Source organism: Anas platyrhynchos, chromosome 2 (assembly GCF_047663525.1).
Source record: "Anas platyrhynchos isolate ZD024472 breed Pekin duck chromosome 2, IASCAAS_PekinDuck_T2T, whole genome shotgun sequence".
NCBI classification, from domain to species: Eukaryota; Metazoa; Chordata; class Aves; order Anseriformes; family Anatidae; genus Anas; species Anas platyrhynchos.
The window spans coordinates 145,809,575-145,833,936 of record NC_092588.1 but is presented as its reverse complement, the minus strand read 5'-3'; the positions used below and the strand labels follow the sequence as shown (position 1 = coordinate 145,833,936).

At 42.5% G+C, this 24,362-nt stretch overlaps 1 protein-coding gene across 4 annotated transcripts; it reads right to left on the bottom strand.

The window, feature by feature from the left end:
• Window positions 1-2,928: 2,928 nt before the first annotated feature.
• On the bottom strand, window positions 2,929-21,779 carry GJD4 (gap junction protein delta 4). 4 transcript variants are annotated; one of them, XM_038175473.2, is made up of 5 exons: window positions 21,503-21,779; window positions 19,456-19,595; window positions 13,660-13,891; window positions 12,509-12,644; window positions 2,932-9,286 (listed from the first exon to the last, which is right to left on the bottom strand). In XM_038175473.2, the coding sequence occupies exons 4-5, from the start codon at window positions 12,570-12,572 to the stop codon at window positions 8,097-8,099; spliced, it is 1,254 nt and encodes a 417-aa protein (XP_038031401.1). In that variant the 5' UTR covers window positions 12,573-12,644; window positions 13,660-13,891; window positions 19,456-19,595; window positions 21,503-21,779; the 3' UTR covers window positions 2,932-8,096. The 4 variants fall into 4 exon arrangements, with proteins under 4 accessions (XP_071889913.1, XP_038031401.1, XP_071889911.1 ...); XM_072033810.1 differs by lacking the exon at window positions 19,456-19,595; XM_021266760.4 differs by lacking the exons at window positions 13,660-13,891; window positions 19,456-19,595; window positions 21,503-21,779 and adding an exon at window positions 12,841-13,608.
• Between the last annotated feature and the right edge of the window lie 2,583 nt (window positions 21,780-24,362).

Below are 24,362 nucleotides of genomic sequence, written 5' to 3'. Positions count from 1 at the left end.
GCTTTGGCCCTCTTTGACCCTGCACGTTGTCTGCCAAGTATTTGGGAGGGTTATTCTTGATGAGGCTTTTGATTGAAAATAATAATTTATTTGGTATAATCATAATTTATTTAAAATGTGTTCTTTTAGTATCACCTATTTTGGCAGCCCCCTTATCTGCATTGGTATCCATGTACTTTTTTCTATCTCCTTGCAGTATATTCACTTCTCTGTTTTTTATTTTATAGTTTAAATGTTGTTTTGATGCTGCTTCATTTCCTGGCAATATTTTTAGGGAGGCTACTGTTTACTTTGGCTTGCTTCTTTTCTTCAGTTTCCTTCATTTATCCTGACGACTGTAAGTTGGCTTAACGTGCTTCACAGTGTAACTTTAAACCATGCAAGTTCCATCAGTTCCTCTAGAGAGCAGCAAATATGTTCAAATAAAATATTAACGTGATTCAGCCTAATGTTCCCTGAAACACTCATGATCTTTATTCACTGAGCTAGCTAAGTATTGATGAAGAGCAAACAGCTATGAGGAATGGAGCTGTGAGGAATGGAGGTCCCTTACCCAAGTGTAGCATTTTTAAGCACTGCCTGTGAACTGTCCTCGCACTTATTTTGGATGTAGCCCTCTCCCCTAAAAGTCCTGCTTGAGCTTAACCCCTGCTCACCAACATCTTATGGCACAGGGGAGAAGGAAAGCGAGGCAGGAGCAGCCTGGGCCGGGGACTAGACTTGGGTGCCCGCCAGATCCGTGGGCATCGTGTCCTTACTCACACAACACTGGGAGCCAGGAGGAAGCACTCAGTTCCCAGAAAACACCCACATGTTCCCTGTTCCTCGTGGCCATCAGTAGGTGTCTGACAGATGGCGGTCTGTCTCCGGGTGTGCACAAGGGTTTAAGGGAATTTGGCACCTGACAGCGAGCCACAGATTTTTTATTTTTTTTAATGAAAAATAGTCAAAGTAATGAAAAGTCTTCCCAGCTGTAGACCTCTACAGACTAACACCACCATGTGTTTGGACCTTAATAACACATAAATCTGTAAAAGAAGGACAAAGCCCCCTTTGTTCTTTAAGATCGGTCTCCAAAGCAAGATTGACAGCTGCCTGCCTAAGCACTTGGATGGCTGACACAGAAGTAACAGCAAAGTGAACTCGTTCTAGTTGGAAAACCCATGAAAAACTGCTTTCAAAATTCTCTCATGTTTGCAGGGCTGTTTTTGGTAGGGTTTTGTGATAATAATATTTCTTGGCCTGCGCTCGATTTTGTACAGACTGTTTAAAGCAGCTTTTGCAAAGGTTTTCCTCTCAGATATAAGGCTGGCCAACTGAGTTAACGTAAGTCACCCCAGATCTCCAGGAGGCCTATAGCTACAAGCAGAGCAACCTTCCCTCACAGTTTGCTGTGAACCAAACTAAGTTTAACTACCTCTCCTGGTGACATTCACTTCCAATTAATGGGTACTGAGGTATAAAATAGGAGCCTCTTTCCCAAAAATAACAGCCTGAGCTCTGTTAAATGCAAAGAGTGCCAAGAGACAGCATGGGATGGACAGAAAACATAGTGTAAGAGCTACTGCCAAGAACACAGCAAAGCAAGGTGCTAAAATCCCTTCTGAAAAATGGACTTAGCATGGATTGAAACATGATGACAAAGGCCTGGGACAAAGCTGAAGGGGCCAGATGAGCCAGGAGGTGGATAAGGCATATGTGCATCTTCTCTTGATTGCCTCAGGGACACTCACTTCACCCCAGCATGCTCACATAACATGGGGAAAGAGGGGTCAAGTCAGAGGGGAATGGCAGCAAGAGGGAATGCTCTGCATGTAGCTCAAGACCGTGCTTATCATCAGATTTTCCCTATTCTTTGGGTGACTGGCCTCTTTTATACCAGATTCCTGCTTCTTCAGTAACTGCATGGCTGGTGGGCTGGAAAGTGGAGGCAGACCTTAAAGATCATCCCATTCCAACCCTCCTGCCACAGGCAGGGACATCGCCCACCAGACCAGGTTGCTCAAGGCCCCATCCAGCCTGGCTTTGAAAACCTCCATGGGGCATCCACAGCTTCTCTGGGCAACCTGTGCCAGCGCCTCACCACCCTCTGAGTGAAGAATTTCTTCCTAATATCTAATATCTACCTACCTTCTTTTACGTTAAAGCCATTATTCCTTGTCCTGTTACTACAAAGAGTCCCTCCCCAGCCTTCCTGTAGGCCCCCTTTAGGTACTGGAAGGCCACCATAAGGTCTCTCTCAGGCCTTCTGTTCTCTAGGCTGAACAATCCCAACTCCCTCAGCCTGTCTTCATAGCAGAGGTGCTCCAGCCCTCTGATCATCTTCATGGCCATCCTCTGTACCCATTCTAATCTGCTGTCATTTTCACTCAGTAAACTGTCCATCACTGAAGGCTTTTCAAAGCTAATCCAGTACTCAAAGTGTTACCTGCAGAACCTGAATTAGACACGGCTCTCTGTCTTCCAACATGTCTATGTTGTGCATGGCACAGGATCAGAAAACAGCCCTTTGAGTGAGCACTGTATGTGGACTCCCATAACTAAATCATAGCTGTGGAGATGGCCTGGGACATCCCACTTGTCAACACTAAATTTAAGAAAACAGAAATACAAGAAGGAAAGGCAAAAGCTAGTGGTTAAGGTTGTGATAGAAATGTAGGTGCTAGATAATTGCAACATTGATGCCAGATAATATAAACTGTAAAGATACCAAACTTTTTGATCAGATTTTTGTCATGCTAAACTCATTTTTGAGAATTGTCATTGCTGTGTACCACAGGCCAACAGTTCATGCTATGACTTTGAACAAAGACCATCAAATTTGCAGAATATTTTAGCAACTCAGTTACAATGTAAAAGCATTACATTGTGAAATTACTTCCCTATCAGTTGAACATCAGGCTATTAAAAGCAGTACAAAAGACAGAAGTTAAAGAGCAGCCTTTCAACTACTCAACTTTCTTAATTTTGGAGATGCATTTTTTTATTATCTTAAAATATTACAAGCAGTAATAATTTATCTGTTCTTCATTGTATTCATGACATTAAAATAAAATAATGTGCAATTAATATCCTCTTTAATGAGCCCTTCTAGGAAGATAATCACTGGAATAACGATGTATCACAAAAGGGCAGATAATTTTAATAACTTGAAAGAATACACTAAGGATCTCTACATTGTTAATTTCAGATTTAATACATATCATGGTCTGAAGTAAGAGATTCATGGAGAACAACTGCTGACAATGGGAAATTATGCATTCCCTAGACACCTGTCTACAGTGTATTTCACAAGAGAATAGAGTTGCAGCCTTCCACTATGTCGGTGAGTGTAAATCAAAGTGATCCAACCTACAGTGTGAAGACTGTAGTGTGAACACTGAAAAAATATTGTTCATGAAAAGTTTTAAAAAGCCTATCTTATTTTATGTTGAGAAATAGAACTGGTGTTTTTTGTTTGTTTTTGGTTGGTTGGTTGTTTAGTTCATTGTTTTAATCGTGGTGATACTCTGAAATGCATGCTCATACTGCAGAAACTCCCAGGGATATTTGATTTTGCTGTATGCAAAAGATGGAAATTGCTGGTCTTTAACGTTCTGCAAGATATTTATTTAACAAGTGAAGTGCTATCATACAGTCAAAGATACTAAGAGAACAGAATGGTTTTATTTTTTTTTATAATTCTCCAATGAAAATTTTATTTCCATGTGGAAACTATTTCATTACAGATTTCCTGACCTGTTCCAAGTCTTATTTCCTTTTTCTATAGTCCTTTGTTGGGTAATACAAGACTTGACGAGCACCACACATAGCTTACATGTAGTTCCATAAACCCATCACAGTGTGCAGCTAATACCTGCCCTGCAGTTCTGGCAGCCCTGTCTGAATGCAAGATAAAGCTTCCTGAGGGCAGTGTTAGGAGTATTGTGTCATCAAGCAGAAATGCTTTTTTTTTTTCTGGAGTGGCTGGGTAAAGAAAAGATACAAAGACATGCTGGCAAACTTAACAAGGAGCTTTTGCAACATTATTCTTAGTATAAAGAATGTTCTGGAAGGACTCACAAGATCAATTAATGAGTTTAAAAAAACTCTTAAAACTTAACGAGTTTTTTAAAAAAATACATCTTTGCTTACATAGAAAAAAATGTTATTACTTCCTTGCTCCACATCTATTACTTCTTTTACTCTCTTTTTAGGACATCCAGATACACTCACAGCACCTTAACATTCAGTGATATTGAATATAAGAAGAAACAAGAAGGGATCCTTTTAGTTCCTTCTTTTGAACAGATCTTCTGTCCTGTTTCCTGCTCCCCGTTGTGGTTGCCTCTACCAGCAATGGCTTCTAACTTGCTTGTGCCAGGGAAGCTCAGAATAATACAAATATTTCTGCACATCTTCCCTTGGTCTCCCTTGCTAGTAAACCCAGCTTGTAAATCTGTCTTTGTAATTTAATAAATAGGACTTGGAAATAGTTATTAGAAGATTCAGAGACATTCCCTGAAGAGCAGGTTGTTGGTGCCAGAAATGTCTATTCCTTCTCATATCATACAAATCCTGCTGTTTTAGTGGGCAGTTTTTACAAACGCACTGTGTATTGCACTGACCCCAAATTATGAGCTGAAGGGTACGGGAGCAGCCAGGTCTGCAGCTGAGTGGCACAAACAAGGCCGCAGTCTCACACAGAAACCACAAGCACAGTAAGGAAGAAGCTCACTCATTTCACTTTCCACTTCTGACACAAAGAGGATCTTCTTGATTGGAAATGAGACTCCTTAGTGATTAAAAGATGTCTAGCTAAAGACACAAATAAGCAAATTGTGTCCAGCCACAGTGCATTTATTATTTATCCCATCCTATTTATATTTCACATTGAGGGATGTACACGACAGACTGAACCCACATTTGTTCCTTGCATTCCTTCTCACAGCTGAGAAGAGGCAGTGAATCATAAAAGGTTTCATTGTTACAGTGTTTTGTCATGGTATGGGTAATCAGCATAGACCCCATTACGGAGGCTTTGGAGGATGAGGAATTTAAATATTTTATGGTTTTCTGCCTATGAGAAATTTAATAATTAATGCTGCTTCTGTCCTGGAAATGACAAAACATACAGCAAGCACACATGATAAAAGAAACAAACACAGCTAATAAAGAGAAAACTATTACTTAGAAGGTAGCAATTAAAAACTTCTGTAGCGTACCTAAGGATCCCGAACTACTTTACAAAAGTAAATTCTGTCTCCAGGCCCAAAGAGCACCTCTGCTTCCTAACTTCTGAGGGGAAGCAGAAGATAAGGCATAATTAAGTGCTAGTCTTTACCTCATATATATGAGAAATGATGCACAGACATTATGAGCCAGACTGTCCCAAAGACGTCTGTACCCACAGGAGAGAAAAGGAAGAATGTGAAAGCTGTTTTCCCTTGATGTGCTGCAGCAAGGAGCCAGCTATTAAGCTATTACAGAAACTTGTTATACAGCAGAGCAAGGGCAAGACTGGATCGGTGCCTGTTTTCCCTTTGCATGGGTCTAAATGGAGCTACTCCAGCTCCAGGCTGTGCCTACACCAGCTCGTGCCAGCCCCCAAGCAGCCCCATGTCACAGGCACTGCAAGCAGTATGTTCCTCTAGGCACACGCTCCTCCACATCCACTCCCACTGATGATCTGCAGGTGTATGCAACCTTCAGCCCCCACTGACGGGTAGGTATAAGAAAATTCAGCTCACACACTGCTCTGCTTCACTGCTGGACCACGCTTATGTAAATGCAGTGGAATTAACATTGAAGGCAAGCACAAAGCATGACAATAATAAAATCTGTGATTCACTTCATTTAGACACGTCTTCAAATGATTAGTGTCTGTCAAACAAAGGAGGTGAGTACTTTTGCATAGCTATGGCTGCTTTCTCCTTCTCTTGGGTTAGAAATCATCTTCCCTAAGCCCAGGTCTGAGATACTCACATTGTGGTTGAAATAGGTACATCTGGAAAGTGACTCACCTTAACTGAAGAGATGCCTTGAACAGGTCAGATGAATCATTCTCCCTACTGTAACAGGGAGCCTCGTGTGACTATTTCAGATTAATACATAACACTTTGTAGATGTGCCATCTGCACTCATGCATAGTGTCAGACGTACATGTAAGACGTAGCACATCTGCACTCATGCACAGTAAATAGTGCCAAGGCATGGGCACTAGAGCTTGGTCCCTTGCACCACCAAGCTGTTAGAGCATGCCCTGAAACCCTGCTGGCCCACACCTCCTCATCATCTCCTGGGCATCCTTCAGCTTATCACCAATCCCTACCAGCTAGTGTGCGTGCAGCCACCCTGTTTTGCAGGCTAATGGAGCTGAGTAACACAGACATGGTCAGACTGTGTGAGCTGACCTCTGGGCTAGAGAAAGGTACTGTGATTGTACTGCTAACTATGGTGGTTTTACCCAGCTGGGCAGCTGAGCTCCACCACAACCACTCTCTGACTCCCCCTCCTCAAAGGGAAAGGGGCAGAAAATAGGATGAAATGGGCTCAAGGGTAAGAAGAGGGAGATCACTCAACAATCATTGTCATGGGCAAAACAGATTCAGCATAGGGAGATTAATGAAATGTATTACCTATCACTAACAAGCTAGAACAGTGAGAAACTAAAAAAAAATAAAAACACCTTCCCCCCATACACCCTCTTCCTCCTCCTCTTGAGCGGTGCAGTGAAATGGGGAATGGGGACTGTGGTCAGTCCCTGATGCTTCATCCCCGCTGCTCCCTCACGGTCCCTCTCTGCCTCTGCCCCAACATGGGGTCCCTCCCACGGGATGCCGTCCTTCTGAACTGAGCCTGTGGGGGCTCCTCTCCACTGGCTGCAGCTCTTCAAGAACTGCTCCCACATGGCTCTGTACCACGGGGTCCAGGAGAAAACTGCTCCAGCACGGGTCCCCCACGGGTGGGCGGCAGCTCCCCCCAGACCCCTGCTCCTGCATGGGCTCCTCTCCACGGGCTGCAGCTCCGGCCCGGGGCCTGCTCCTGTTGGGGCTCTCCATGGGCCGCAGCCTCCTCCAGGCCACATCCACCTGCTCCACCGGGGGCTCCTCCACCCATGGGGGTGCTGCAGCGTGGAGATCTGCTCCATGTGGGACCCATGGGCTGCAGGGGGACAGCCTGCTCCACCAGGGGCCTCTCCACAGGCCTCAGGGGAACTTGTGCTGCCTGCCTGGAGCACCTCCTGCCCTTCTGCTGCACTGACCTTAGGGGCTGCAGGGCTGGGTCTCACTCCTCACTCTCCCAGCTGCTGTTTTGCAGCAGCTTCTTCCCTTTCTTAAATCTGCTCTCACAGAGGTGCAAACAACACCACTTACTGGCTTGGCTGTGGCCAGGGTCAGGTCCCTTTGGAACTGGCTGAAACTGGCCCTTATCTAACATGGGGCAGCTGCTGTACTCTTCTCACAGAGGCCACCCCTGCAGTTCCCCACCACCAAAATCGTGCCATGTATACCCAATACACTAAGTAGTGGAGGTGTACTCTTCAGTTCTAAATGATCCATAAGATCCACACTTTCTTTACACATTAACACTTTGCTACAAAACATTTATTTATATTTGTCACCATCTACTCTTGCATGAATGTCCTTTCTTAGAGTGGGCTTAGAGAGTTTAATATGAGGAGGTAAATTAACCTTCTGACAGTAGATAATGTACAACTATGTTTAAAAGTCACACCTTTCTTAAGTTCAATCTTTTGCAGTAAAACTAGGTTAGAGCAAACAAGTGTACACATGTACTCCCGGCAAAACAGGTCAGTCACATCAGTGACAGTCCACAGCTGTTTAGAGTCACTTTCACCCAGAAAAGGATAAATCCGTTACATTTTCCAAAAGCAGTTCCATTAATGTAGTATCCTTCAAATTCCTATCTGTCATTTTGCTTCCTCCACCGTGGAGGTCTGCTTCTCCTTTTCCTTCAGTTAGCCAAACACTGCAAAGCAGCATGTCTCTGCAGCATAATTTCAACAAAGGGATCCAGCTGAAACTACCCAAATCTTCTTCAGGGACGCAGTGATGTGTCCTGCCAGGCTCACTGTGTAGTGGTCTCTCAGGATTTTATACCCATTCTGACTTTTTTGATCTCAAGCAACTAGTACTACTATAGTTTGATTGTGCATCAGGATCCTTTAGCTCAGCTGAAGTGTAGTATCCTAAAAGCTTGTTCTGAACTACAGAGGAGGAAATTCCAAGGTTAGACTTGATCTGAGGTCTCAAAGCCAGGGCAGTATCTTTAATGAAACCTTGCTGGAGCCCGGGTATCAGCTGATGGCATGTAGTTCCTTGTTGGTCACCAGCACACAATGGTTCCTCAATATTATCTTGCTTAACATCAAGATCTCCCGATATACAGGGCTTCTTGCTGTTGCTGTTAAGGTTAGTGCTGGCAGTTTGCTGAGACACCCCTTCAGGATGAAGAACAGTCTCCTCTTCCTCTTCAGAGAGAAGTGAGTGGGAGCCATCACTGATCTGGCTGCCATTTGAGGCTCGACGGTCTTGATTTTGAGGTGGGGATTTTGGGCTGCCATGCCATACTGTGGGAAGATTTACAATGCCCTCATCCTCTGCATGGAGGTTTGCCAGCAGCTTTTTCTTTTGGTTTCTTGCTGTCATTCTCCGGAGGGCACAGACAAGGTCAGCAAGGCTGAGCAGAAAGGACAGAGTGGTGACACCCCAGATGAAAACCATCATGATGGACTTCTCAGTGGGCCGGGAGATATAACAATCAACTGTACTTGTACAAGGTGAATGGTAGCAGGAAAAGCGCTCAGGAACAAAAAATCCATAAAGGTAATACTGAGCAGCTGCAAAGGCAGCCTCAATTAGTGTCCTAAAAAAGAGATGAACAGTGTATGCCCCAGAAAAACTGAGGATACTTAGGTTCTCTGCATCACAATCTAATCCATTGACAAGAGCACTTCTACAAAGTTTCTTCACGTCTTTGTGACTTGATGAATCCTTATGGCCTCTGCGTCTGTACACCAGACAGTGCATTCTTACAATGTACGTAGCTACCTTGTGCAAAACATAAATGCTGAATGCAGCATAAGGTAGCAGGATAGACACAGTCTGAATGAGCCAGAACCTGAAGTGAGATATGGGAGAGAACAAGTCATAGCAAACATTGGAGCATCCTGGTTGCAGGGTGTTGCAGATGAAGCGCTCCTGCTCATCTTGGTAGAGTGGATAGCCTGCTAACACCACCACTGCCATTCGCAGCAGAATTATCAACATTAGCCATATCTTTCCTAGAAGACAACAAAAGAAGGAGTCAGAGCACTGAGAGAGGAGATAAGGCAGATAATGTAGTGAGTCTCTCTCTGTATACAAGGCATTTGAAAAAGCACCTCTGTAACCAGTTTCCTCTTGAAAAAGTACCTCCTTGGCTTTGTTTTGACTAGGACTGAAACTTGTGTGAATATGCATTAGCTAGCATATTCCATAACTTTCACCTAGACTTGAGAGTGTAGGAGTTTGACATGCAATAAAATAAACCAAGTGAAAAAGTGAAACCTTAGCCTAACGAAAACACTCTGAACTTATCCAAATCCATTAGAAAGAAAAAAAAAAAAAAAAGGAAAGAAAAAAGAGTGAATAATTCCATCTCTCTTACAGTTCTTACTTACTGTTGGTTTCATATTCCTGCACCTGGATTTTGTCCTATTTCAATATAGATCAGCTAACACAGCATGAAACTCTTCTAAATACAAAAGATTGTTTCATGAAGTAGCATTTTTTCTTTGTCTTGGCTGCAAAATCATATATAAAGTTTACTACTGCTGACAAAATCTCTCTGCTGTGTCTAGACTGATATTTACTCATGAGCTAGTTAAGGTGTTACTAGAAAACTTATTTAAAATGTAGTATGAGTGTAAATTTGTGTGTGCACATGTACTCCAGTCATTTCTCTCTAATAGTTACTCAGTTGCCTCATTTTCATCATATCTCTCCTTCTTCCATGACCTTGGCATGCTGCCTCTCTCCCTTCAGCTCCCTCCTGTCTTACCACCAACACCGAGTGAAGCCTTACAGGTCTGGCATTTCCATATACTGATTACTTTTATTTGTCTTTTCCTCAGTTCTTTCATACGGTTGTATTAGGTAAGGCTTGGTCTCATCCACTTCAGTGGGAAAGGTCAAGATTTAACCTTATTCCATCATGCCAACAGCAGTGAAATATCAGGCATTGCTACCCTACGTATCATATCTTTTGAATGAGACTTCATTTTTCATGACAGTTCTTGGAGGATATTTGGATGGGGAAGGTTTTATCTAAACAGTTTTTTCATAAAGTTACACAAATTGCTATATTACTGACAAAGCTATTTCGTAAAAAGATTTTTTTTTTTTCTGGGCAGGATAGAAAAGTCTGAAAATAAACTGTAATATTGTCAAAAACTAAAAATATATTTTCCACAAACACATGGAAAAATTTAACATCTGAAGTAAAATTTGTGTTTGAATTTCTCAAGCTTCCATTTGAGTCCTGTCAATGTTTTCTTATGTGGTTTTGAAAAATTCATTTAATTTATTAATCACCTGCTTTAGTTTCAAATATTTAAATAAAGAAGGAAAGAAAAGGGGAAAAGGAAGACAAGAAAAAAGAAAAAGGGGAAGAGAGGGAAGAAAAAATCAAAAAGCAAAAAGAAATAAGAAAAAAAAAAAAAACACACACACACACCTAGGAACAAAAAGGACAAAAACCAAAATAAAACAACAAAGAGTGATGAGATGAATTCTGTACTGTAAGGAGCAGTTAAGAAAGTGGTTTTAACTGTACATAAAGGAATGGCAAGACTGAGTGACGAAGCAGAAGTGTGCTATATGCAGTTAATCACTGAGAAATGCACTGAAAACCTGCAGTCATTAATAGTAACTGTACATCTTACATGCATGCAATGTCTTAAAGGCAATCTGTTGAAGAGAAACGATACATATTCTGAAGGTGTTTTAAAAATCCAGATCCCAAAACATTTTTTCTACAAAATATAGGATTATTTACAGGTATTGTCTTGAAAAACATTCTTGTCCTTCCCATAAAGCTATTTCTCTGTAGTTGGTACTTAAACATTCAAATATTTCTGCAACATATATCTCTTAGTGTATTGAGCATGCGATCTGAATGTCCCATGTAACCCATCTGTGGCTAATGGACAGATTATGGGACTGAATCAGTAAAGCTGCACTCTGAAGTGAAAAATGTTCAATTGGAAAAATGTAAGGATATATAAGCTATGTGAGGTATCATCATGGAAAGCTGCTGCTCCTGGCAAAATAAAGTATAATCTAAATAAATTGAGATATTCCCATTTCATCTTTAATCACCTGAACTTTAGTCGTGGTTTTTCTGAATTTTCGGCTTCTTGTGTTTTGATATGCAGGCTGTGCTGCTGCCCCCTTTTTGACAGTGTTGGTCAATAGAAAGCACCAGCTGTACGGAATCAGTCATCTTTAGAAAACAATACTTCATACTTAGGTAACATATTTTCCCTGTGAGGACCTCAAAGTGTGTGAAGCACATTAGTTAATTAAGCTCAAAATACTACATGCTATTTCACCATCAATTTTTAATTAGATCATGTACAATAGGGAGTGCTGCTTAAAAAAATCAATGGCTCCTTAGGAAGTAGTTTAGTATGACACACATTTTATCGAGATCCCCTCTGTGCACCACTGTCCCTAACGACTCAGCCCTCATTACCTGTGCTACAACAAGCCCCTGCGGCTGAGCTGGGTGCTCCCTGCAGTGCCCAGCACAAACTACAGCACATGCCTGCGACCAGAGCAAAGGGGCTTTGAAAGGTCCTCAAAAGTCTTTCTCTGGCACACATTTTGCTCCAAGCAGCCTATGAAAGAGGAAGAGTGTCTTATTTAAATAAGAAGAAAAGGAAAAAAGAAACACTTGGACCCCTGTTTGCTGAGGAAAAATAAACTGTGATTTTGTTGTTGTTGTTTGTTTTAAATGCATACGTACTTTGTTCATTTATAAAATTAAAGGGAAAAAAAGGTAATTGCAATGGTAATAAACCACAAACAAATGTCTTCCTGCTAAAGAGAGGTTTTTTCCTTCTTTAAATATTTTGATCCATTGGTGAAGCTACCGCATACATTCTATTGTTGGCTGTATGTGATATAAATGAAGTATTATTTCTGTGTGTTTTCACCATGATCCATACAACAGCCCATAACAGACGTGATCCAAAGCTCAGGCACGAACAGCCAGATTTGAAAACTATGCCAGAATTTTCTTCATAAAGTTCAGAAAATATCCATCGGAGAGGAAGCGGGAAGCTATTTAACAAGAAAATAAATACACTAACCACTGTTAAATTGCATATCTAAATAATAACTTCTTATTGAAAGGTTACAAAGGGATAGTTAGAAATGAAATTGGACTATCAGTAGAACATATGTGTGGCTTTGTGACAGGAGCAGTAAAACAAAGAGCAGAGATTTTTAAAAGTACTTACCTACAATTGTCACGTTATAGTTGAGAGTGACAATCAAAAATCCCAGCGAGTCCCAGCGCTCCATGTTCGGTCAGGTTCACCACGCTGCTGGCTCCTGATGGCTTTACAGGTTTGGCATTTCCCAGGTAGATTAGACCTAGACAGGGAAGAAAGAAAAAAGAAATATTTGGTAAGGGTCACACATGAAAACTAGAGTCCCAGCCACAACAACATTATTATTGCTGGATTATGTTGATGATTTGAACAGGACTGTTAGTTCTGGACATGGGAACAACACTTCCTAAGGGTTTAAATTTGTCTTGCTCTAGCTGCTCAGATCCTTCTGCTCTTACCTCTTTCGTGGATCCTCTGTCTGGACAACTGCAAGCAGACAAGCAACAACAGGAGGGATCTCTGCCATTGTAGACTATTCTTACCCTCCCAGGGCATACCAGCCTCCTGGCATTGCTGAGATATTTCAGTGGTGAAAGACAAGGAGAGGGGAGAGAGAGAAGAAAAGCATGGACCAGGAATTAACAGAAGCTTCTCTGTTTCCCCAGGAGAAGCATAGATGAATAAAAGGACACAAAAGGGACACAAAAGGGACACAAAAGGGTAAGCATCCCTGTATTTGACAGACACTGCCAGTTTAGCAGCCACTCACTGGGAGCTATCCCATTGCAATTTCTCAAAGCAATTTTATTTCTAAAACACAGCCTCCCTGACAGGACATCATGGCCTTGTCAATCACTGCCACGCCGAAAAGTCCCCTGCATGCTGAGCTAGCCCGTGGGCTGAGCCTCACTGCAGGCTTGATGAGAAATGGAGAAGCCCTTACAAAAATGCAGGTGGGGAACTAGTATCAGTACTTTCTTGCTCAACTGCTTGTTACCCAGGGCTTCACACAGCTGACAGCAGGGCTGGTGGCTCCATATCTGCTTGGTGCCCCTGCACAGCCTGCCCTTGGCACCCAGGGAAAACCACGGGTGCAAATAACCCCCCAAGCCTTTTGTTCCTCACCCCCACTGCACCATGCTGCCTTGGGAAAATGATCTCCTCCTTTCCACCCACTGCTCAACTACTTACGTGATGTTGTGTGCAGTCTGACCTTTCCTGTCTGTGTTTTAATAAGGACAAACATAATATGGGCACTTGTTGTCAGCAAATCTTACCAGTAACTAGAAAAACAGCAGAAAATAAGAGTTTTTTGTGTGATACAGCAAGGGAGAAAAGTGATGTCATGACAACCGGAGACCTCGGGGCAGTCTGGGCTTCTTGCTGCAGCCCTGCTCACATCCTTCAACCCATGGCTCTGGTCCCTAGGGGGGCAAGGTGATCCTTTCGTCATGAAGAGTTTATAGCCAGCTGTGACTGGACAGAGTTTTATGACTGTGTGTGTCTTGCCTGGAAAAAAAAGGGTAAATAATCATTTAATAAAGTAGAACACAACTGCACAGACTTTTCTCCCCAGCTTTCTGATCCCAAAGTGTGCAATGCCACAGCAGAACACACAGAGCATCTTTTCTGTAGTGAACCCCATCCCATGCAAACCCTGTAAGTGGAGTTTGAAAGGATGGCACTTAAAAACCCAGTGCAACTCTTTAACTGAATAGAGAGATTTTTAACTGTAGCAGTAAACACAGGAGTTTTCTTTTTTCCGAATTGTTTTTTGTAATATATTTGCTGAGCAAAAATTCTTCTGTTACTGAACTGTATTTATGGTGTGAGACAATGGGTTTGGCTTCATTTCCCCATCCAACACTTTTTTTTTTTTTTTTTTTTTTTTTTTTGTCAGGGTTGTATATATTTGAGAAATATGGGAAGTAAGGAAAGTTGGTGGAAGAGAACAAGAGAACGTAGAAGAAAAGTGAAAATGGATGAGATCTAAATTATGCTGAGATATGAAGGTATTCCTGGTCAAAATCCTTTGTCAAAAATAGTTAATAAAAATAGAGTCAGGAATGTCGAGATGGTGGCAGGATATGCATGCTCAGCAGCTGCATTCGCACAATAGGCTATAAATTGTCCCTGTCAATATTGCCAGTTAAAATATCCTTGCTTGTCATTGCTGTGAGAGATCGCTAACATTTGTGCAAGAGGATAACTGCTAGGGATTTAAGCCTCTGAACTGTTGCCTTCGGGACTACACCAGGCAACTATATCTGGTCCCACAGCAGGATGTGCTAAGGTAGGTTGGCCCATTTTCTTTAAAAAGAAAGAAAGCAACATCCCCCTCCAGACTCACCATGCAGCCTAACTTAGGAATGGATTTACGTCAGAAAGTCTAAATTCTATTTTAGTTTTTTTTTCCAGACAACTTTAGCTTTTCTATTTTAGCTTTTCCAGGCAACTTGTATCTGACTTCAGTCCAACAATTCTCCTTTCTGGGGTGTGTTCCCTTTGCCATACTTTTTCACGATGTTTTTTACAGTCTCTTCCCGTGCATGTGGCACCTCTCTCATAAAAGGGATCAGGATTTTTGTTGTAGCCTCCAGCTGACCACAAATGAAGGTTTTGGTTTATTAAAGGGTTTCTGATCAGCCGCAGACTGTGTCAGTAACTGGTTTCACTCCAGGAGGGAAGGGCGGTGAAACAAGGAGACCTGGGGCAGGCTGTCAAAGAAAAACAGGGGACATAACCACAGCCAATGTCAGGGTATGGCTCTCACAGGCATTGCAGTGACAAATCCACTCACGTATCAGTAGCCAGTGCCTCTGAGAACTCTGAAAAAGCACCAGGATGTCTGATACACCCACCCTGCACCTTCTCTGGCTGTTAGTGGAGTATTTGAGGAAGGTCACTGCTTCCCTGTGTGCTAATCCACTTGATCTCCTCTGGCAGATGTGCTCTCCGGTCCGATTGAACTGTGGGCCCTGTCTGGGGCTGGTTGGGGTACACCAGCAAGGGCCAGCAGAAGCAGCCAAGGGGATGAGCAACAACTGCACCAGGACTGCACTTACACACACACAGATGTCCACTTCCTCAAAAACAGTAATGTTTTCTCCATAGCTGTGCAATCCCTCTAGTAGCACAGGGACGTCAGCTCTGCAGTACCACCAGCTGGCATGGCACCACCACCCATATCAGAGGACAGGCACATGGTGCACAGCCCCATCCCTCCAGACACACTCCAGTACTAGCATCTCACAAAACTGTTCCCAGGCTGTAATAAATTTCAGTTATGGCTCATTCTACTTAGATAGGAGAGACGGGTAGAAAACACTGACACGGCTTTGTGTAAAGCTAAACTTCAAAAACTAGTTGTAGCTCAGTGTGCCTGATTTTAGAAGAGGTGTTTAAAAGCCACAGGAAAGCTTTTGCTTTCAGAAACCAACAATGAAACATAAGAAGATGCAACTAAATCTATTTAAACATCCACAACTGCTGTCTACATTTCTAACCCCTTACCACAAGTCCGGGGCTTGACCCTGCAAAAATTCACAGATATGACTCTGTCATTGTGTGTGACCCACTAGAACTTTCTGAACTACTGGAATTGCATTTCGCTATGGACCTGTGTCAGGTTCCCAGGCTGAGCCCTGGATTCTTTGGCACAAAAGTTCAACAATGACCCTTCACTTGGTCCTTGGTTCAAAACAACATTCAGAGTGATGCAAAGTAATGCAAAAAATCATCAGCCCAGGAGCAAATCAGGGTCACCTGAAGGTAACCCCCCAGAAGCTTGTACCATTCCTCTAAAATTCTGAAGTCACAACCACATCTGTCCTACCCAGTCCACACCTACACTAACAACATGCAAGTGTAGTGCAGTGGGAGCTATTACAGGAGATTGCACTCTGTAGTGCATCTGCCAGCAATAATGCTACCTCCTTGTGCCAATTTAATTAATATTAAGGCAAAAATGGGTCAGTGTAACAGCTTCCCTAGTACAGAAGGGGAGCTGGCATTTCAATCCAGGGCATTTGACAGGCTATTGTTTAAGAAAGAAGAATTACAGATGCATATCTAATATTTTAAAGACTAATTTTAAAAACTACGTAGAATTTAATTTCAAAGTAGCAAACATTATTTACTTTCTACAGTAAATTTGCAGTTTACTTCAGAGAGTGAACTGCAAATTCAAGTGAAAAAATAATCTATTCATAAAGGACATTAAACAACATTAAAATTAAGGCAATTAGTCTTGATGTCCTGATTTTATAGAATTAGCAAAATACAGCAGAAGAGTGAGAGGAGGAAAACAAGGTAGTCATGAAGGATAACAGCAAACAAATAGAGAGAAAAGTTGTCCAGAATTTTGCTTTTTTTTTTTTTTTTTAAGGTACGTAGTGCATATGTATACATATAAACCTGTCAGACAAACCTGAAAGTAATCACGTAACACGTGTAAAACCCTACTACTGCGTATGCACAGCGAAGGAGCAGGCACAGCGTGGGAAGCCCTCGCCTTGCGCAGGCAGAGGTGCTGTGGTGCTGCACACACTGCCCCGAGCTCTGGCTGTGCGTCACTCAGAGACTCACTGCAAGCAGCCCACTCTCAAGGCAGCCTCTCAGCAAAACAGATGTCATTGCTGTGCAAACATTTAGCAAGCAAGGACAATGTAACCCAGGAATTAGGGCCATGGAGCCTATGCACACGCAAGGGTGCAGTAAATCTTTTCCATCAAGAACAATTAAAGGGGAGTTTAAACAACACGTTCCTATTCCCCATCATTCGGCCTACAACCCAGCAGTCCCCAGAGCTGCCTTCATTCAAAAGGGCTTTTAGGAAACTTGCAGATTCTTTCTCTCCCTCTACTCCACTCTCTTGAGACCCCACCTGGAGTACTGCGTTCAGCCCTGGGGCCTGTCCAAGTGAGTCCAGAGGAGGGCCGTGAGGGTGATCAGAGGGCTGGAGCACCTCTGCTGTGCAGACAGACTGAGGGAGTTGGGGGTGTTCAGCCTGGAGCAGAGAAGGCCCCAGGGAGACCTTACAGTGGCCTTCCAGTACCTAAATGGGCCTACAGAAAAGCTGGGAAGGGACTCTTTGTCAGGGGGTGTAGTGAGAGGACAAGTAGTAATGGCTTTAAAGTAAAAGAGGGGAGATTTAGTTTAGATACTAGGATGTAATTCTTTACAATGAGGGTGGTGAGGCGCTGGCACAGGTTGTCCAGAGAAGCTGTGGATGCCCCATCCCTGGAGGTGTTCAAGGCCAGGTTGGATGGGGCCCTGAGCAACCTGAGCTAGTGGGAGGTGTCCCTGCCTACGGCAGTGGGTTTTAATTAGATGGTCTTTAGGGTCCCTTCCAGCCCAAGACATTCTCTGATTCTGTGAACATGTCCCTCTTCCCCTTCTGTCTACCTTCAGGAAGGAGATACACACACAGACGTAATGTCATATACACAAATGCATAAGTATATGCGGGTGAAAAAGTCCAGCAGGACATCTAGAACAGACAAATTCAGCTCTTCTTTAACTGCTCATATTGACGGGACTTGAATTTGGTAACTTCCACTCCTTACCCATCTTTGATACTGAGGTCTTGTGCCTGCAGTGTCTTGCATATGTCTTTTTGCCTCCCTCTTCCTCTACTAATTTAGTAAATCTAAACCAATAGTATTTTACTGCATACTCTCAAGGAATTAGATTATTCTAAGTCTTACTTTGCCTCAAACAGATCCCCTTACAATAAATATTTGAAGGTTCAGGACATGTTTTACAGGACATCTTCCTAAAGGAAATCTGCTTCTAAGATGAGAACAAATGGAAAAAACAGCTCGCCTTCAGGCTTTGGTTCAGCAAAGTCAATGACATTCAGCCAAGAACTTAACTTTAAACATTTCAAGACTGATCTAAAGGGAAATTAAGTAATGGGAAGTACATTCTCATTCAGAAGCTCAGGGCCAATTTCTTCAAAAGTATTTAATTTTATGAAGTAGTATAAGTTCAAAGTGAGTCCATGGGGTTTCCAAAAGCACATTATTAATATCTGCTAAACTCCTACTGAAATAAGTAACTATACCAGTACATGTCATTATTGAAATTTGCCGTGCTGTAACACACACAAAAAGTCTAATGTATGAGAAGTTCCAGCTATTTATTTTTATTAAATTTTGCATGTAACACTTGACACCAAGTTTTATACCTACATTTTTGTGCAGAGCAAATGCACATCCAAAGGTCTGGAAAGTCTTGGGATCCCAAGTTTTAGGCTGAAGCTGGTGATGGCATTGGTACCCAACACCTGACTTTAATCAGAGGCTGAGTTCTTTGCTCAGGCAGCTCCAAACCTATCAGTGCTAAGGCAGACGAAAGGCAGAAGAAGGGACATTTCAGATTGGGTGGGCCCTCAGATAATGCTTTGCTGCACCTTGATAATAGTGCGATGAAAATTTTGTTAATTTAAAAAATTACGTACTACCTACTCCTATGTTACTAGCTACTCCTATGTTAGTACCTACTCCTCCCCTGTACTAGCCTAGTGACAGTGACAGCAGAAACAGTTTGCACAAAGCAGCATCACACTCTGAACTTCCACTGGCAGAGAGATCGCTGAACAGAAACCAGCCCTTTGCACTTCCAACAAAAGACAGATGAGGAAAAGTAACCATGAACAATGGAGGTGTTGAGAAGCTGTGGGAGAGGCCTTCACATGACAGTAGAAGTGCAGTACGGAGTGGGTAGCCAATGGGACAGAGAGACCTCTGTCCTGGAAGGTGTCCTGCAGAGGTCCTCTTTTAGAAGGACCGAGGCCCCGGCACACACACAGACCTCCTAAGGTCTGTGGCATCAGTGTACAGCTGAAGATACCAGATAGTCACTTACTCCTGTTATTTGTGTTGCCTAGTTTTGACGTTGTTTGCAAATGAAGTTGTTTGTACTATTTTAAAGTCTGGTGCACTGATATTGTGGAAATAGTTAAAGTAAGAAAAATGCCATAACTAATTGGGAAAGAGGTTTCATAATACATATAAGTAAATAATGGCAAAAATATCTTTGGCTGGGTATATTTTTAATTTAGTACTTACATAGTATTGCTTCTCAGTATGAACATTACAGAGACCAAATAGATCATGGTTTTCAACAGGCACAGCAGAAGGGGCTATTGTGTTGGTTCTGGATATCAGTAAATAAATCCATCATATCAGATTCAACATACAGGCAGCCACTGTGGAATTAAAATAGGAGCTCTTTACACCTTCTTGTATTTCATGGCCGATCATTTTAAGGAACAAAACCCATACTGTTGTCTGCATTATTGAACACTTAAACTGCTTTTTCTTTCACTATGGACAGATGAATGTAAGTACTTAGTCACTGAAACCAGGCACAGAAACCAAGCATCAGACACCATAGGGAAAAGGCTACACAAGCACAAAAATGAAGGAGGAGAGCTGGAATGAGAGAGGTGATGTTTTTCCCTCTGATTCACGTACAGTTTAAATCTCAGGAATTACTGCAGGCAGTACTGAGTGGGGATTTCTGATTGCATGTGAAGAAATGTCTTTTCTAAATTAAATTAATTCCTGTGCTGAAGTCAAAAGGTACATTCTTTTAAATTTTATCTACATCTTAAAAATATGACTTTAAATCACCAAAAAGTTGTATCTGGCCCATAATAAAAACCTTCTCCAAAAGAGTTTTTCTGCCTAAAAAGAACATGTACATTTATCACATTGTTTCACAGTGAGAGCCTTTGATCTCCAGATGTGCTTTAAAAATCATGAAGGAAAATTCTAATATTTTTCTTAATTGTTATTCACATCTTATTTGGAAAATAATAATAGATTTCTTGAATCACTGTTGGGATGCTCGCATTAGCTATGTACATCTAGCCATAGGAAAGCATTTCAAGGGCAATGCATAAAGGAGTTTTTGAACCTGATCTTGATTTCACTCTGTCTTCTTTTGACCTTATTCTGTGACCAGCTAATAGTCTGCTTATTAAAGTTCAAAGTGGCCTTGCAGAAAGTATTTTAAACAAACCGTATCTAGGCCAACCACCACAATATTGGAAAAAAAAAAAAAAAAGAGAGAGACCAGTTCAGGATGTGAATTTGTCCTCCATGAACCTATGCTTTACAATAAACACCTACCTTGCTAGCTGCCTGCTGTTTCCATGGTTTCTGTTTTGTTTTCTCCCAAAGAGCCTTGTTAATAATCATTGCTAATGAGCTCTGAACACTCTGGGCAGGACATGAGGAATTCCCCTGTTAAACTGGGATAGCATTCATACTTAATGCATTATATCAACCAGGATTTTCTCTTTTGAAGAGAAAAACATCATATACCTCAGTGTGATGGCTTGGTTCTTGATAAAATTAATAAGAATTCCATATCTGATTCTCATTTAAACCCCTACCATAACCCCAAAAGGGCAACATGAATCCTAAATTATTTATTCTGTTATTTTAGAGAGCAAAAGACAACAGACAAGAATCACCAAGAGTGGATTTCTCGGCAGGATGCCCATTCCCAAAACAGACCACAGCAATAAGGAGATTTTGGCAGCGAGGGACACTGTGCCATAAAAGGGTTGATGAGAGTCCTGCCTCAGGTCCCATTTAGGTGGGGGAGATGAAATGCAGCCCTTCCCATTCTTGCATCCAGCCTGCCATGGCACCAGCCTGGTCTAGCATGTGTGACTGGTGGCTTCGCGCTGGTAGCAGCCACTTTTACTGCTAGCAGGTTTTCAGCTTTTAGCTATCAAAGCTCTAATGATCAAAGCTTGCTGCAGAAATTTCCCATTAGCTGGTTATTGGAGAGCTGAGCAGAAAAGTGAGGGATTCCTCGTGTCCTATTGTAGGACATGTAGCTATTCCATGCTACAGGATGAGACCAAGAAACATTACGGCTTCTGCAGACATGGCCTAGGCTATAGCATTTTTAAAAGTATATTGCAAACAAAAATAATATCATTTAAGAGTATACCAGTAGTCTTGCCCATAAAGGCGTGTAAAGGAGTCTTTCTCTAGCATCTATACTAATAATGCATTTCATGTTTTTTAAATGCTAGTTCGACAACCTATTTTCCATGAAGCAGCAGGCACTACTAATTACACTGCCTTTACTCACCCACCACTTGCAGGGTACTTCCATTAGCTGTGCCCTGCACAAATGCAGGCTCGTGTCCCCAGATGTGCTTTGCTATGCCCTGTTGCCTGCCAGGCCTGAGAAGCATCTCCACTGAACCAAGCCTTGCCTCTGCAAATCCTTTCTTCTTGGCTGGGTAAAGTGATTTCGCCCACTTGAAGATATGAAACAGCTTCCAGTGAAAATTCTTTTGGAACTGGTAATAGAACTGAAGTTTCGTCACTACAGCAAGGCAGGAACACAGACAAAACAGAACTATTAACTGCAGCCTTCTGCCTGCTCTGTGACAGATACTTTGCATTTTCAGCCTAATACTCGTCTACAAAATTGCTACAAATTACTGTGTTTCTGACATGTTTAAAGATTACATTAGTTCTTTTAACTGACCGTAGATATTTGTGAACATATTCCTTCATGAACTGCATTGTGCCTCATAACTGCTCATACTATTAAAGTTCTCCACTGTCGCCCCCCCCCCCCCCCCCAGTTTTTCCCCAAGTTGTTACATTTTGCTGTTTTCTCTTTTTGCTGCCTTCAATTCCCATCATGGGAAAAAACTGTTTAGGGCATCCAAAAAGAACCATGAAATATCTGAAAGAGCAGTGAAGTACTTTAACCCACTCAACTTGTCCATGATGTTTTCATTTCTGGGAAACCAATCTTATAAATTACCAAATGCCTGCATTCCTGAATATAACTGTATTCTCTTATGCACATGACAAATGAAGTTATGTCACAGTTGTTTATATCTAGACAATTAACCTTTACCTCAATGAGCAAGCTCATTTAACCTCAAAAATATAAAGCTTTGAAAGGTTACAGTAACTTTTATTTGAAGATCAGCCTGAGCCCTTCAGGCCACATGAAAGCTGCATTCCCCTGCAGCAAGGCATTCACTGTTTCCACATGCTGAAGGCAGTTGGGGAGGATTACAGTTTTTTTATTTGCTGATAAATGCTATGGGTACCTACACATGGACTTTGCTCTATTTAGAGCTTTATGTCAGAAGCCCCCTAGACTCTTATTTTGTGTATTGGAAAAACTTCTGTTGGAAGAGTGATCTGCAGGAACTCCCGCCCTGAATTGCCAGAAGCAGGGAACGGTAATTTTCACTTCAGTTACCTTGCCCCTCTTACTCTTCCTGCTTTCAGTGACTGTGTGATGCCTCCCCAAGATTTAGAGGTTTCAACTCCTCTAATGTTGGAGAAGTAAGCACGAGTTTGCAACAGCCCCAGCTTCGCACAACCCCTTTCGCTTCAGGCACCTGGGCAGGGGGTGGTGGCATGCCCGTACCTGACAGGACACCGCAGGCCCCGCACTGCTGCTGGTTTAAGGCACAAAACCACTGAAAGTGCTGTGTGAAAGTACACGTGGATGAATAAACTGAAGAAAGCAGGGTTGCTAGCCAGCATGTTTTGATCCAAAATGTGAAAGGTTTCATAATTCCCAGTGTAATCTCTGAATTCAAAGTTAACAGTGATCTCTGTGATCTGGCAGTAAGACGAGCATTGCTGTCAGCACAGAGAGCAGCTGCAGGAGCAGGAGAGCAGCTCAGGTCTGTGTGAAACCACCGTGACCCTCAGCCAAAGGCTTTGGGCACCTCGAGAGCCTGTCCTACACAGAACAGGGCATGGCGGGGCCTCTGTACCACGACAGAGAGAAACAGCCGCAAATCCGGGCTAGGCCTGAGGCACACCAGGGCTGCGTAATGAAGCCCTTTCTTCTAAGCACTTCATGTACTAACACAAACAGGGCATATCTTCAGAACTGGATGTTTTCAACGCCCAAGAGAGGGAGCTGGGAAGGATTTTTGGTGTAGTGGTCGTGGACAGCTTGGCCTCTCCCTCAGCTGCCAGGGCCCAGATGCTGGAGTGGAGCCCATGGGCTTCCCCTTGCCCCACTCGCCTTCATGTCACACTTCAGCCTGGCTTCTTCATGAGGGCACCACGAGGCTTAGAAAGGGTTGATGGGGCTGTAGGGGGTTTGTGCTAATCCCAAAGGACTGAAGTCAGGAGAACAGAATATGTTCCGCAGTGGAAACAAACTGAAGAAAAAACACTGAGGAAAACTAACCAATAACACAGTCTGCTGAAGAAATTAAAATTTCAATTTTCTGTCCCTCCCACCCCCAAGTCCTCTGAAGCTTACAGTGCATACCATAATTTGTAAAAATTTACTGATTGTGTTACAAAGGGGACAGATCCAAAAAATAGGCTCTTGTATCATTCTGTTTACCTATTTTTAGTAAGCTGAAGAGTCCAGACAAGTGCGTTCTCCAGGGAAGCAAACAACAGGTTCAGATGACACTTAAAATAATGCTTTTTATATTACCAACTGCTATGCAAATTCCTTCTCTAATGCAATTAATATCAAAAATAGATGCTCGCACACGCACACTGAAATTGTCAAGAATTCAGCTTATGCCTGAAATTAAAAATATAAAAAAATCTGAAATGGGAAAATTAGATGGTTGTTTGGAATCTATGTATTTCATACGAGATTTGCAATTTTTTTTTGCACTGGTTTCTTTTTTTCTAAGGAAATTCCTGTGCAGAAGCTAAGCTGTTGCAGCTGGGACCAGGGATCCAAGTATGCAGACCTGGCCGGTGCACACTGACCGTCTGCATGCTTGGAGGAGCAGAACCTCCTCCGTCTGACACCTGCCAGGGGAGCTGAGCAGAATACAAGCCCTTCTGGTGTACTGCAGTGACAGGCCACCAAAGAGAAGCTATGATTTAATAGTCTAGCTTTCTCACAGGTCAGAAACACTGCACATGTTGTCAATGGGATTCAGCAGTGGTTTCACCATTAAATGGGGATGCAGAAGAAGCAGGACGACAAG